Below are 13,055 nucleotides of genomic sequence, written 5' to 3'. Positions count from 1 at the left end.
GAGCGCCGACATTGAATCGTCTCCTCCCTCTTCCTCTTTTTCTCTCATTGATTCCTCTCTTTGAGGCCCGAAAGGCCGTGAGATTCGACGTGGAAGTCGGTATTTTTGCCGAACCACTGCACAAGGTGCTGTTAAAAACATGGGCACGTTGCACCACTGGAAAGAGAAAGAAATTGACAGAGAGAGAGAGAGAAGGTGCAGATAAACACAGAGGTAACATGGGCGACGAGAAACTAAACATGAAAATGACACGCTATACCCGAAGCCCGACGGCAGAGCATCAAAATTCTTTCTGCGTTCCTGGGCTGCACGCACAGCATTCCACATTTATTGCGGCCAGAGCACACGATGCACATCGTTCGCGAGGGTGGCTCCACCGCTGTGCGCGCGCGCTCGAACTGCGGAAGAGTAAATGAAAACAAAGCGGTAAGAACGAACACGAATGGAAGATTAGAGGAGCGTCGCTTTGCGCGGCGAACAAACAAGAACTGCTGCGGCCCCTGCGGCCATGCATACTGGTCGGGATACGAGGACGCACTTGTCGCAACATGGGCCTTGATGTATCCGTGGTGCGCGAGTAAAGAAAGAAAAATGAGATGAGTTCAATTATGATAGAAGTGAGACTGATTCTCAGGATTGAAAAAGTTTGGGCGACGCCAACTAAGGTAGGGAGTTTCACGCGTGCTTTGTGTTATAGGAGGAAAAACTTTCTAATGCTTGCGTAAAAGCCACGTGAAGATGGGTTTTGCTGATGCATTCTCTTTTGCTGTTTATATTTTCGGCAGTATTTTGTAAGGCACCGCACAACATTACGTTAATGAAACGCAGTTGTGCCGAAGCAGCGTGAAGCCATACGAGCGCCCTGTGACGTATTTACTAATTTGCCTGCAGTGTACACACCGGGACCAGCCACTGCAGTTTCGTGCGAGCGCTGTTACGCTATAATGCAAGGAGAGAAAATGTGTTTTCGCGAAAAGAACTCCCTCTGAGCGGCGTTACACATTCGTTTGACATATTTTGGCTGAGAGATTGTAGAATAACGCAGCACTTGCGCTAGTAAGCTCATTCATAGTGTTGAGCGTACCAATTCACACTACACACAATGCCTAAGCTAGACACTGAGCAGAAACGAACACTATCGTAATGCTGCAGCAGCTATTTTATGCATAAGACTATCCTCGGAATTTAAAGAAGAGAGCACGCGCGGCGCGTGATGGAAATTCGGTTTTCTCCACTTCGCTTTCTACATCCGTCTATCACGAGTACTTGGCACCACAAAAAACTCACAGGGTCCCTTATGCGTTCACCTAAGACGACTGGAAGGCGAAAGCCATCTTCTTTTTCTTCTCAGTCGATGTACTGTTCCTGCGCCGCCACCCTCCGAAAGCTTTCTGCACCTAATGTCGCTTTGCATTGCCTCCAGAGGCACCTCACCTGGTTTTGCACTGCCTCCGTGATAGGCCCACCGTTGACCAAGCTAACTCAGCATGTGATGACGTCATAATGACGTCACTAATTTTGGCGATCTGTGACGTCATGATCACGTCATATGGTGACGTCATCACGTGATGATTTTTTTTGCATCACTCGCGTGGACGCCGACACGGGACGCCGGTCAATTTTCGCGTTTGATGAGGCATCTAAGGCCTTCGCCTTAAAACATACGGAAAATCGGGGGCTGCGACAGTATGCGCGCTTGTACAACATTGAAGCTATTTTGCCTGCTACACAGAAACCAATAAGAGAGAGAGAGAAAAAGAAAGAAAGGAAGAGGAGAAATATTATCAGCGTTGAAAAAAACATTGCGAGTTGATTCACGACGAAGACCTGAGCAAGCATATGAAAACTCAGGCCGCGGACCCCAGTGGTTGATCCCATTTCGTCGGTGCTGGTGCGCGCCTCCGCGACCGTAAATCAGTTTGCAGAACACCGGCAAGGCGAGCGCGCTCCGCGACTCATGCAAGAGAAGCGTCCGGGCCCGCTCTCACAGTCGGCCTTGCTGATCCCCGGTATCTCCGGCCGCTGATCCTCTTCAGGGCGCGCGCGCGCGAAGCGAGCCACAGGCCGCCACGAGTTAACGACGGCGCTCGCATATACTACAGCAGCAGGGTGAGCGCCGTTTTCCCAGACGGGAGCGAAAAGAAGCCCGCATCCGGCCCCTGGTGCAACGGCCGGGTGCGACGAGGAGAAGAGTCGACGAGGAATGGCGCAGACCCGACTGCCAAGCTCCGAGGCTATCCGCGCCGGAAGAACTTGGCGCGCTCAGTGAAGTTCGCCAAGGATCCGCGTGGACGGCCCACGGGGTCGTTATTGTTCATGTTGCGCCGATGGAAAGGCACGGTGGGGTGAGGGGGGGGGGGATGCAGATTCCAGGCCTCGAAGGATGTAGCTCAGCCGATTTGCCTCGTTTATCAGAGTTAAGAAGGTGGCGGCTCCCTTCGGAACTGAACGAATGCAGAAAACAAAAACGAGAACTTATCGAAGGATAGTGAGTCGCGGAGGCTGCGAGTGCTTTCTCGTGTTACAGGCATGGGTAGGGGCACGTTGCGAGCGATCGCGTGAAAGTAATCTCCGCGTGGCGCCCTTGCTGGCCAGACGTGCGGCGCAGAGCTCCTCCCTCGCTTCCGCTGCAAGCTTCGGTGCCTTTTCTTCCTCACTCTCATTCGCCCCTCTCCCCTCCTGTGATGCACGCACGCGCACGTTATTTCAAGAGCAGAAACGCTTCTTGAATGCTCGCGCCATGCCAGCCGAAGGCGCGAGAGTTCTCTTAATGTTGCCGGCAACCTCACAATCCGGCCGTCAAACACAGACGTCGTCTTTTTCAGTACGTCTTTGGGAGCATCTTGCCTTCTCGAAGTTAGCCACACTTGTGTCCTGTCTGAACCGTTTTGGCACCTGCGGATATATCTTTACTCGACATTCAAAAGTTGCCATCTTTAAATAAAACTGCAGATATTCTGGCAGCGTGCAATATGTTTACTTAGAACTACCGCGATTTTGTTTACTGCGATAGATACAAACCTGAGATGTCACAATAACCGCAGAAAGACGTCATCCAGAGAAACTAACTAACTAACTAACTAACTAACTAACTAACTAACTAACTAACTAACTAACTAACTAACTAACTAACTAACTAACTAACTAACTAACTAACTAACTAACTAACTAACTAACTAACTAACTAACTAACTAACTAACTAACTAACTAACTAACTAACTAAGAATAAATGAAAATGCGATGAGAGGGGGATTTCAAAGGAAAAAATTGAGAGACACGTCTACGTCTTTGGAAAGTGGCGTGATCACATCTAGCGCACGCGTGTCCAAGGGATGGTCAAGTGTCTTCTCGTCCGCTGATGATGAAGGCATTCAATGAGAGAGTGTTAATAATATAGCGGCTTCGAGACTCAGCTATTGAGTAAGGAGTCAAGGTCGCTGGTACGTGCTAGAATACATACATAATCTCAAGGGGCGGAGAAAACGAATACATAGTAGTTTCTGTTGATATCTAGATTGGCGAAGTATCAGAACTTACGTGTGTACTCGAATTCCTGGCCGTCAGCCCAGGTGAAACAATTCTCGTACTGTAGGTCATTTCCACCAATCCAGAAGGTGTGATGATGGTTCTTGTACTCGGCACTGAAAAAGAAATACCTAATAAATACATATACATATCTTTCTATGTTTGCCGCACATGTCACACGTGGCTCGAGCAACATTTTCGGTTTTACTGTTTGGCGTCGCAGTCAAAAGTGTGTTCGTGACACAAGAACCTCAAATAGTGCTTTTCAGTGTGTTCATTTGATTGATTGATTGATTGATTGATTGATTGATTGATTGATTGATTGATTGATTGATTGATTGATTGATTGATTGATTGATTGATTGATTTCTGACGGCGCAAGGGCCACTTTTGGCTAAAGAGCATAAGTCTGAAATTGCTAACGCCTTGGAGAGGCTGGAACGAGATGCGATGATGGAAATACAAGGAGGTGCCTATTTTGCACATAGGAAGTTAACTCAGCAAAGAAATGAAACTGAATGGTTCAGTGGCGCTTACAAGAACCCGGCCCTCAGCATCCCAAATTATGGAATGTTGGAATGAATAAAGTTTCAAAGTTTCAAAGTTGATGGGGCGATTATTCTTTGTGCAAGGGTTCTCTATAACATTATTATCCCAGCGAAAGGAGGCATCACATTCCAAGGCAATAGATACAGCGCGCATTACCCGACTCCGTACGTATACAGGTAACCCGGTTATCCGTGCGCGTCCTTGTCAGTGCACCAGCCGGCATGATTTTGTTTTAGGGGTGAAGCTCCTTATGCCGTGGGTCTGTCCATCCTCCGTTTGTTTGTAGCGTTGTAGTAGCCACCTCTAGCTCGTGAGAAGCGCGCGTTCTGGTATGCAGTAGAAGAAGAAGACGACGTTGACGAGCGAGACTCTCGTGCGTGTTCGCCTGTGTGGCATTCTTTCTTCTTTACTGCGCGCGTTCTGGTATGCAGTAGAAGAAGAAGACGACGTTGACGAGTGACACTCTCGTTTGCGTGTTCGCCTGTGTGGCGTTCTTTCTTCTTTACTACGTCTCGTGTTTTCAACGACACCCGAAGACAACATTTCAGAGGTAACGCGTCATGAGGCTTCCTCTTGGCACGCTTTCTCTTTAGTTCGGAGTCGCCAGATGGAAGACAAGGCTGCGGAACGGAGGGCACGGAAGGCGGCGGCAGCGCACGCTCCTGAGGTGAGAGCCCGCGAGGCCGAAGCTGCACGTCGACGCCGCGAAGCAGATTCCGCCGTTCTAGCCCGCGAAGCCGAAGCTGCTCGACAATCTGCACGGCTGCGGCGAGAAGACCCCGCCGTTCGAGCCCGCGAGGCCGAAGCTGCTCGACAAGCTGCAGGGCTGCGGCGAGAAGACCCCGCCGTTCGAGCCCGCGAGGCCGAAGCTGCTCGACAAGCTGCACGGCTGCGGCGCGAAGACCCCGCCGTTCGAGCCCGCGAGGCCGAAGCTGCTCAACAAGCTGCACGGCTGCGGCGCGAAGACCCCGCCGTTCGAGCCCGCGAGGCCGAAGCTGCACGGCTGCGGCGCGAATCGGATCTTCAAAATGTGAAGGACCGTGAAGCGGCGAGAAAGCGCGCGTACCGGCAGGCAGAGCCCGAGGCTGTGCGAGCACGTGAAGTGGCTGCAAAACGCATCAGGTGGGCTCTGCCCGAAGGCGCCGACGCGCGCTTCCAGCGGGACTTCCTTGATAACAGTTTCGGCCATAGTTGCATTGTGTGCAACATATTGTGGTTCTCAAACAATCTAGTCACAATATCTTCCATCAAGAAGGACCACGCTCGCGCCAATGCCATCGCCGTGCTGCAGCGTCAGTTCGCTTCGCCCCACTCATCATCATTCACCACGCGGATATGCTGTGATTTTTTTACTTATATTTGCGTAGGTTAAGTCGGATGTTGACAAAAGAAGAACAATAGCCTGTCTTTACACTTGATGCTCTCTACACCCGTTTTCTCGAGGCAAACTAAAACGCGAAGTCGAAAATTCGGAGTTGTTCGACCCTTTTTCTCACTTCTTCGGTATGGCTGTCCGGGCCATACAGATGAGTGGTGAATAGACAACAATCAACTGAAGTCGTTCGATGGTGAACCACGGCCGTTGAATAATAAATCGACATAGAAAGACGTATAATAAAACATATTAGCGTAAAAAAAAGAGAATCACACGCTTTTATATAAGGTGATGAACGCGGTTTGTCGTACTGAGGAAGGGAAACAAGTGCCCGTAGCTAACCTTTGCTCTGGGGTTGCCGGTTCGCGGTGGCTATCCTGCACATAGAGTTCGAAGAATCCTCCGCATGCAATTGGAAAAACGTCATCATCGTCGGCGCCTGTTTTGATGATGATTGCTGGGGTTTTACGTCCAAAACTACGACATGATTGTGAGGAACGCCGCAGTGGAGGGCTCCGAAAATTTCGACCACTTGAAGTTTCTTAACGGGCACCTAAATCTAAGTACACGGGACTCTAGCATTTCGCCTCCATCGAAATGCTGCCGGCGCGGCAGGGATTCGATCCCGTCAGCAGTCGAGCACCGTAACCACTATAGAACACCGCGGCGGGTTGCGCCTGCTTTTAAAAGAAATGTGAGCACTCTCAGCGGGCAGTCGAAGGCGTGACCCGTGGCCAGGTTAGAAGAAAGCACCAACGGCAACCAAGACATTCACTGATGGCGTAGAAATTGGAAAACCATTTCAAAGGAGAGCTTCGCGTCAATCCATTTGTTTTTTCCCCTATGAGAAGTAGCCAATTATGAATGTTTTACAACGAAAGCTGTTATGAGATCACAACAGCCGATTTTAGTGCCGCAGTTGTCCGCCGCGGCCACCGCGGCCACCGCCACCGCCGGTGTCCGTAACCGCTATCGCGCAAACTGAAAAAAAAACAAAAAAACTCGAGGATCGAGCGAGATTTGAACCCGGGCCTCTGCATGGTAGGCGAGTATTCTACCACAGAGCCACGCCGGTGCTTGAAACTCCTTTGCAAAAAGACCCTATGCAGACGTGATGTCTGGCAAGGAATTGCGTTAACAGATGTTATATAGCGTGCTAGAAGAGTAAACAACAACCAGGCGTCACACAATGCAAGCTGCGTAACGGGGGGGGGGGAGGGGTCGTTTCAAGGTTCCCACCCACTACAAAGTCCGCAGTCATAATTCTTTATGGTCTTCAGCCACAGCATCAACACAGTGCGCATAATGCTTTACAGATGTGTAGCAGATAACCTCGCTTGTCCGCAGAATGACGAATAATGGTGCTTCCCTATTTTGCAAAAGTTTGATTTATGGCGTACTCGGTGCCTTGCAAGGGTACTTGTAGTAGTTGCCCCAAGAGCGTATACAACGGGCTATAGAAATGCCGCTCTTCGAGCTTTCGCTGTGTCTGTGCCGCGTGTTCCGCGCAGGTCTGGCAATTTTTTTTTTCTAGTGTAGGTCTGTATGAATGACGGAGGCGGTGTTTTTTATCCCTTGTAATGCGAAGAGAGTCAGACATTTCATTAAAAGAAGGGCCCGTACTCAAACAAAATGTTCTCACATTAAACCGGTTCGTTAGAGCACACGTCATGCAATAATGTCAGAAATATTAGCAAAGGTGGCCTTCGAACGACAACAACAGTTTTGGACGAAGAACTTTACGAATATGGGCCAAGGTGTCTTCAACGTTGCCTTCAGGCATTACTTCACCGACTCGCAAGCAGGCCAAATGGTGCGCACCGGTTTGATATCGCGTACCTCACCAAACCGGAAATGTATTGCAGAAATATCGAAACGTCTTAAATTAAAATTCAACCCTTATTTTTTTACTGTAGTGCACCCCCTACATTTATACATGCGTTTTTGAATCATTCCGCTCTGTGAACTATAGCAAAGGAAGGACAGACTAAAACAGGTGTCATATATGTAGGCTCACATTCACCAAAGTCACGTCACCACGGTTTTATTTTCAGTGACAGTACAGTTGGCTCGTAAGACCAAAGTCCGCTTAAGAGACAAAGGTGAGAAAAAAAAAAACACGAAAGAAGGAAAGCACGTGAAGAACATCGGCAAAGTCCTCCGGAAGCGCAAAAAACTCTTCTGCGCGCATCCCACCAGTCTCAGGCAGCAAATGTAGGATTTGCTTCGTCTTTTTCCTGTAATTTTACGGACGCCAAGCGGAGGCTTGAGAGAGCGGTGCGGCCAATCTTCAATTTTGTTGCAGCTAGCGAGGCGGCACGTGGTCGGTGACAAAACTGTGCTGGGGGGAAAACGCGATGCCTGCAGCCAGCAGGTGTGTCTGTCACAACTACGTAGCTGCCGAGCAGTGCCGACGGCGCTACGCGAGAACTTCGTGGCAGCTCGAATTTCACGACAGAGCGGGCGGAATTGGTGCCGCGGAACGCGTTCGGACAGGAAGGTCCAGCGGCTGCGCGTGGCACCAGTTGCTCTTACATGATGACGCAACTCTTGCGACGGCAGCGTTCAGCGCACAGCCGTTTGAGTTCCTCGAAGTCCTTCCGAATCTCGTTCACCTCATCGATGTCTCTTTGCAGCTGGTCGTCCTTCTCGACGCACAGTCGGTGGAGCTCCTGGAGCATGGCGTTCTTATGCGCCGCCTCAAGGCGCGAGTTCTCCAGGTTCTCCTCTAGACGCTGGATCCTGGACTGGAGCTGAGCTACGGTGCGCAGATAAGTCTCCTTGTCCATTCCGGAACTCTGCGAAAGGGCCTTAGCCAGATAGGGCAGATGACAACCGAGGTCGAATAGCCACGGAAGCAATGAAAGCATTATGCCACTTCACGAGCGCCTCGCTGCCGCTCTCTGCTTCTTCGTCGTCCACGTCGCTGGCACGTGCAAGCCACGATGGAACAAGCTTACAGAAAAATAGTTGTATTTTTTTTGCCCGAGTTATTGGGCCTCACGAAAAAGTCTGTAAAGAGAAAGCAGCCGTTGTAGTGTCAGCATGCGTCGCCGGTATGGCTGTTAATATTTCTAGGAGCCCATAACTATCGATTAGGATATTACCGCAACTTCTTCTTTCTTGCTTCGAACAATCTCGTGAACCATCATATTATAGTGCCTAGAATACTGGCTAGTGTGCCGTCCGCGGCCTTCCAGGTGGCATGAGATGGGATGAATGCCGGCGGCTGCCGCTTGGAGCGCTGCGGCGCGGGCGAAGCGACGTGAGGCATCACGGGAGCACAGACAAGCAAAAAAGGAGAAGCGGCCACAGGACGAAGTCAACCAAATATGGGAAATATATTTAGAGCAAAAATTCATTGTGCAGAAATTAGTCGAGGGAAAAATTAAAGGTGAAAGTGAACGCTGGATGACAGAGATTCACGAAAAGAAGAAGGCCGCGCCTAGGATATTCTGGAGCCACCTAAAAGCGCTGGGTAGGAAGTCTGTCACAATGCAACAACATATGGTAGATGAAGGAGGAAATCAATTGGAAGGGTATGAAGCGCTAGGTTACATCCGAAAGATAACAGCCGATTCGTTTAAAAAGGTCGCCCAGGGGATTCCCCCGGTGAGTAAAAGTACGCAAAGGAGTGCAACCGACGAAGATGTAGTACTAGAGAATTTCAATTGGAAGAAAGCCGAAGGAAAAATTCCTAAGCGCACTACACCGGGCTTAGATGGGGTTCCCGTCAGCCTCATTAACGAACTCGGACATAACACTAAAGAAGCACTGCTGAAAGCCGTAGAAAAGTGCTTACAGGAGAGGGAAATACCAGACAGTTGGCGAAAAAGTAGAATGAACTTAATATATAAAGGCAGGGAAGAAAAGGATAACATTCGATCGTATAGACCGCTAACCATTACATCGGTGCTATACAGGTTGGCGATGCAGGCAGTAAAATTAAAAATAGAAGCGTGGGTGGAACAAAATGATATTTTGGGAGAACTGCAGAATGGATTTCGAATCGACAGGCGGTTAGACGATAATCTGTTTGTTCTTACTCAGTGTATAGAAATATCGAAAATAGAAAACAGGCCCTTATACGTAGCTTATCTAGATATTACCGGGGCGTATGACAACGTTAATCAGGAAATTTTGTGGGATATATTGGAAGAAGTGGGCATAGGTGACGACTGTATACAGCTTTTGAGGGAAATATACCGAGAAAATACAGTTTGTATAGAATGGGAAGGAATAAGTAGCAAGGACAGCGTTGAAATTAGCAAGGGGCTGAGACAGGGATGTCCTTTGTCCCCGCTGTTATTCATGCTGTACATGGTGAGGATGGAAAAAGCGCTAGAAGGTAGCAACATTGGATTTAATTTGTCACACAAACAGGTCGGCACGATGGTTGAGCAGAAGCTTCCAGGTCTATTTTATGCTGATGATATTGTCTTATTTGCGGACAGTCAAGATGATATACAGCGACTGGCAGATATATGCGGAAGGGAATGTGAGGCTCTAGGACTAGAATTTAGTGCAACAAAATGTGGATTGATGGTATTCAATGATCACGAAGACCATGCGGTCTTTATACAGGGCCAAAAAATACCGAGGGTAAGCGAGTACAAGTACCTCGGAGTATGGGTAAATGAGGGGGATAGATATATCGAGGTACAAGAGAAAGCATCGGTAGCAAAGGGAAAGAGGAATGCTGCAATTATGAAGCACAGAGCTTTATTGGGGTACAATAGGTACGAGGTGCTTCGAGGGCTGTGGAAGGGTGTGATGGTCCCGGGGCTTACATTTGGGAACTCAGTGGTGTGCATGAAGTCAGAGGTACAATCAGGAATGGATGTAAATCAAAGGACGGTGGGCCGCCTCGCGTTGGGCGCTCACGGGAAGACGACAAATGAGGCTGTAAAGGGTGATATGGGATGGACAGGCTTTGAAGTGCGGGAAGCTCAGAGCAAAATGAGATTCGAAGAGAGGCTGAGGAAAATGAAGAAGAGTAGATGGGCAGAGAAGGTTTTCAGGTATTTGTATAGAAAAAGTGTTGACACGCAGTGGAGAAAAAGAACTAGGAGGCTCACCAGTAAATATACGGCTAGCAATGCGGGCGATATGGCAACAAGGAGCATTAAGCGGAAGGTCAGAGAGGCGGAGAGGACTTATTGGATGGCAGCGATGGAAAAGAAGCCGGCTCTGAGTAACTACCGAAAGGGAAAAAAGGAAATAAGGAGGGAAAGGTTTTATGATAATTCAAGGGGAAGCGCTTTACTGTTTGAAGCAAGGTCGGGCTGCCTTAGAACACGTAGTTATAAAGCGAGATTCAGTAACGAAGAAGAACAATGTACATGCTGCGGGGGAACTAAGGAAACGATGGAACATGTACTGATAGAATGTGGCGATATTCACCCAGGTATACGTGTGGGCACGAGTCTACATGAAGCCTTGGGTTTTAGGGACAACAATGGAAAGCTGGACATGTCCGCGATAGAAATAAGTAAGAGACGGTTAGAGTATTGGTGGCAGAAAAGTAGAGATAAAGAACAAAAATAAATAATGGGGGAATAATAAGGTCATTCTGCCTTAAGAGGCAGAGAGATAGACCGTGAATTTGTATTTTTTGGTATAATAACATAGATTTAATCAATGTAGATAAGGTATTAGGCCAACATGAAACAAGGAAGTTTTTTTTTCCTTTTTTTTTTCGAGCCTGGTGGCAGACATGTCACCGCCCCGTTACAAAGGGGACGCTCATGGCATCCATCCATCCATCCGTGCCGTGGCGCCCCTCGCTCCTCATGGTGCGCCGTGTTTCCACAGCATCAGCGAGGGGGCCGCTGCAGGTTCTGTTTTTATTAAGCCGCAGCGGCTTCTCAGTTCTCATGCTGAAAAGTGATCAGAGGTTTAAGGGTTTGCTTTTATTATGAAACGCTTACTTAGAGCTCGTCGCGCTTTCTGGCGCGACGAGCTCCTTGCCCTTTTCTTTCCCCTTTTCTTTCTCTTGCAGGCCTGGTTTTGGACGAGAACCCTCTGGTACTTGCAGAAAACGCAAGACTTCCCGTCTGACCGCACTGACATTTAGCATTTTTTTAGAAAAAAAGTCATGCCTCTAGATGAGTAGTAGTGTTTCGATGAAGCTGGCTTTAAGCCACAACCACCGCAAAGAGCTGTTATCGAAACTTCCTTGATGAGGGGTTCTGCCTCATCACTACGTGTGAGGATTTGCTTCGATTTTTCCCGTCCTCTGAGATACACCGTTGCTACTACTGATTGCCGTTGAGGCAAAGGCTTCTCGGAGTAGACCATTTTCTCGATGAACAGGGTGCCAAAGTTGTTCATTTCACTTTCACAATAAGCGTACGCCACTGTTCCTGCTGGCAGTGGGTGACGACTTTCAGTGGTGCATTGCAGCCGTTGAGCTTCAGTATTTTGCACACTTGCTGCTTCGGAAACAAAGGGTGTGGTGCACTCTTCAGGTGCAGAAGAATTATCCTGAACACAAGATCCTTCAAAGGCAGAACTCGCTTCGAAGGCAATGGACTCGGTGCTCCTGCGGCTCTTTGCTGGAATGCCTACATGTTGTTGGCACAGATTTCTTGTTTTTCGTGTTGCAGGCAATTTTGGAACAAGGTGCTGAGGATATTCAGGGAATATTGTGGGTACCGCATCAGGTTTCAGGCGTGGTTTGTCGCGGGGGATCTCGTTGACAACACCGTTCACGGTGATGGTGAACGTGCGCTCGATTAAACTCTCTTCAAAATGTTTTTCGCAAACCACGTACAGCAGTTGGCGTCAGTCTCCTGTCCGCCCTCTTTATTCTTCTGCCCCATTCTGCGAGACATGTTTCATCAGATGGGGCAGTGAACAACCATATATGCTGTTTGCTCGAGCGGTAACCAGTGGTGCAGAACGGTACAAAAAAGGCCCTTTCCTTATGTTGCTTTGGCGTCGACATTCCCTTAGATTCACCGCATAGTTCCCGTAATGACAGGCACAGAAACGCGACAACCACTCACTCACCCTTTGACGACTCGAACAACAAACACAAAACCCGGTAATAACGCTGAAAACACGAAAACAGAAATCAACGCAACTGCTGCAAATCTGCTGTGCGCAGCAGACGACACGCGTAGACAGCCCGATGGATGGATGGATGCTATGAGCGTCCCCTTTATAACGGGGCGGTGACAAGTGTGCCACTTGGCTCGACAATAAAAAATCTCCTTCCTTTTTTTTTATGTTGGCCTCTGCTTCGATAAAATCTATCTTACTACAGGAAAAAAAAAAACGTAAATTCCCAGCCTAGTTCTCTGCCCTTTACGGCAGACTGTCCTTATTTTTTCCCAATATTTATTTTTGTCCTTTCTCTCTAATTTTCCGCCACCAATACTCTAACCGTCTCTTACTTATTTCAATCGCGGGTGTGTTCAGCTTTCATTTGTTGGCCCTAAAACCCAAGGCTACATGTAGGCTCGTGCCCAAACGTACACCTGGGTGGATATCTCCACATTCAATCAGAACATGCTCCGCCGTTTCCTTATCTTCCCCGCAGCATGTGCATTGTTCTTCTTCTTTACTGAATCTCGCTTTATAACTACGCGTTCTAAGGCA

General features: G+C 48.7%; 1 protein-coding gene across 1 annotated transcript in view; it reads right to left on the bottom strand.

The window, feature by feature from the left end:
* Window positions 1–13,055, bottom strand: part of LOC119381606 (uncharacterized) — a 417,646-nt gene that overhangs the window by 54,084 nt on the left and 350,507 nt on the right. Inside the window, exon 8 of the mRNA XM_049419611.1 lies at window positions 3,539–3,642. Coding sequence (XP_049275568.1) covers window positions 3,539–3,642 — 104 coding nt within the window. The remainder of the gene's footprint in view (window positions 1–3,538; window positions 3,643–13,055) is intronic.

Source organism: Rhipicephalus sanguineus, chromosome 1 (assembly GCF_013339695.2).
Source record: "Rhipicephalus sanguineus isolate Rsan-2018 chromosome 1, BIME_Rsan_1.4, whole genome shotgun sequence".
Classification (NCBI taxonomy): domain Eukaryota; kingdom Metazoa; phylum Arthropoda; class Arachnida; order Ixodida; family Ixodidae; genus Rhipicephalus; species Rhipicephalus sanguineus.
The sequence above is the reverse complement of the archived record's forward strand: the minus strand, read 5'-3'. Positions and strand labels throughout refer to the sequence as shown.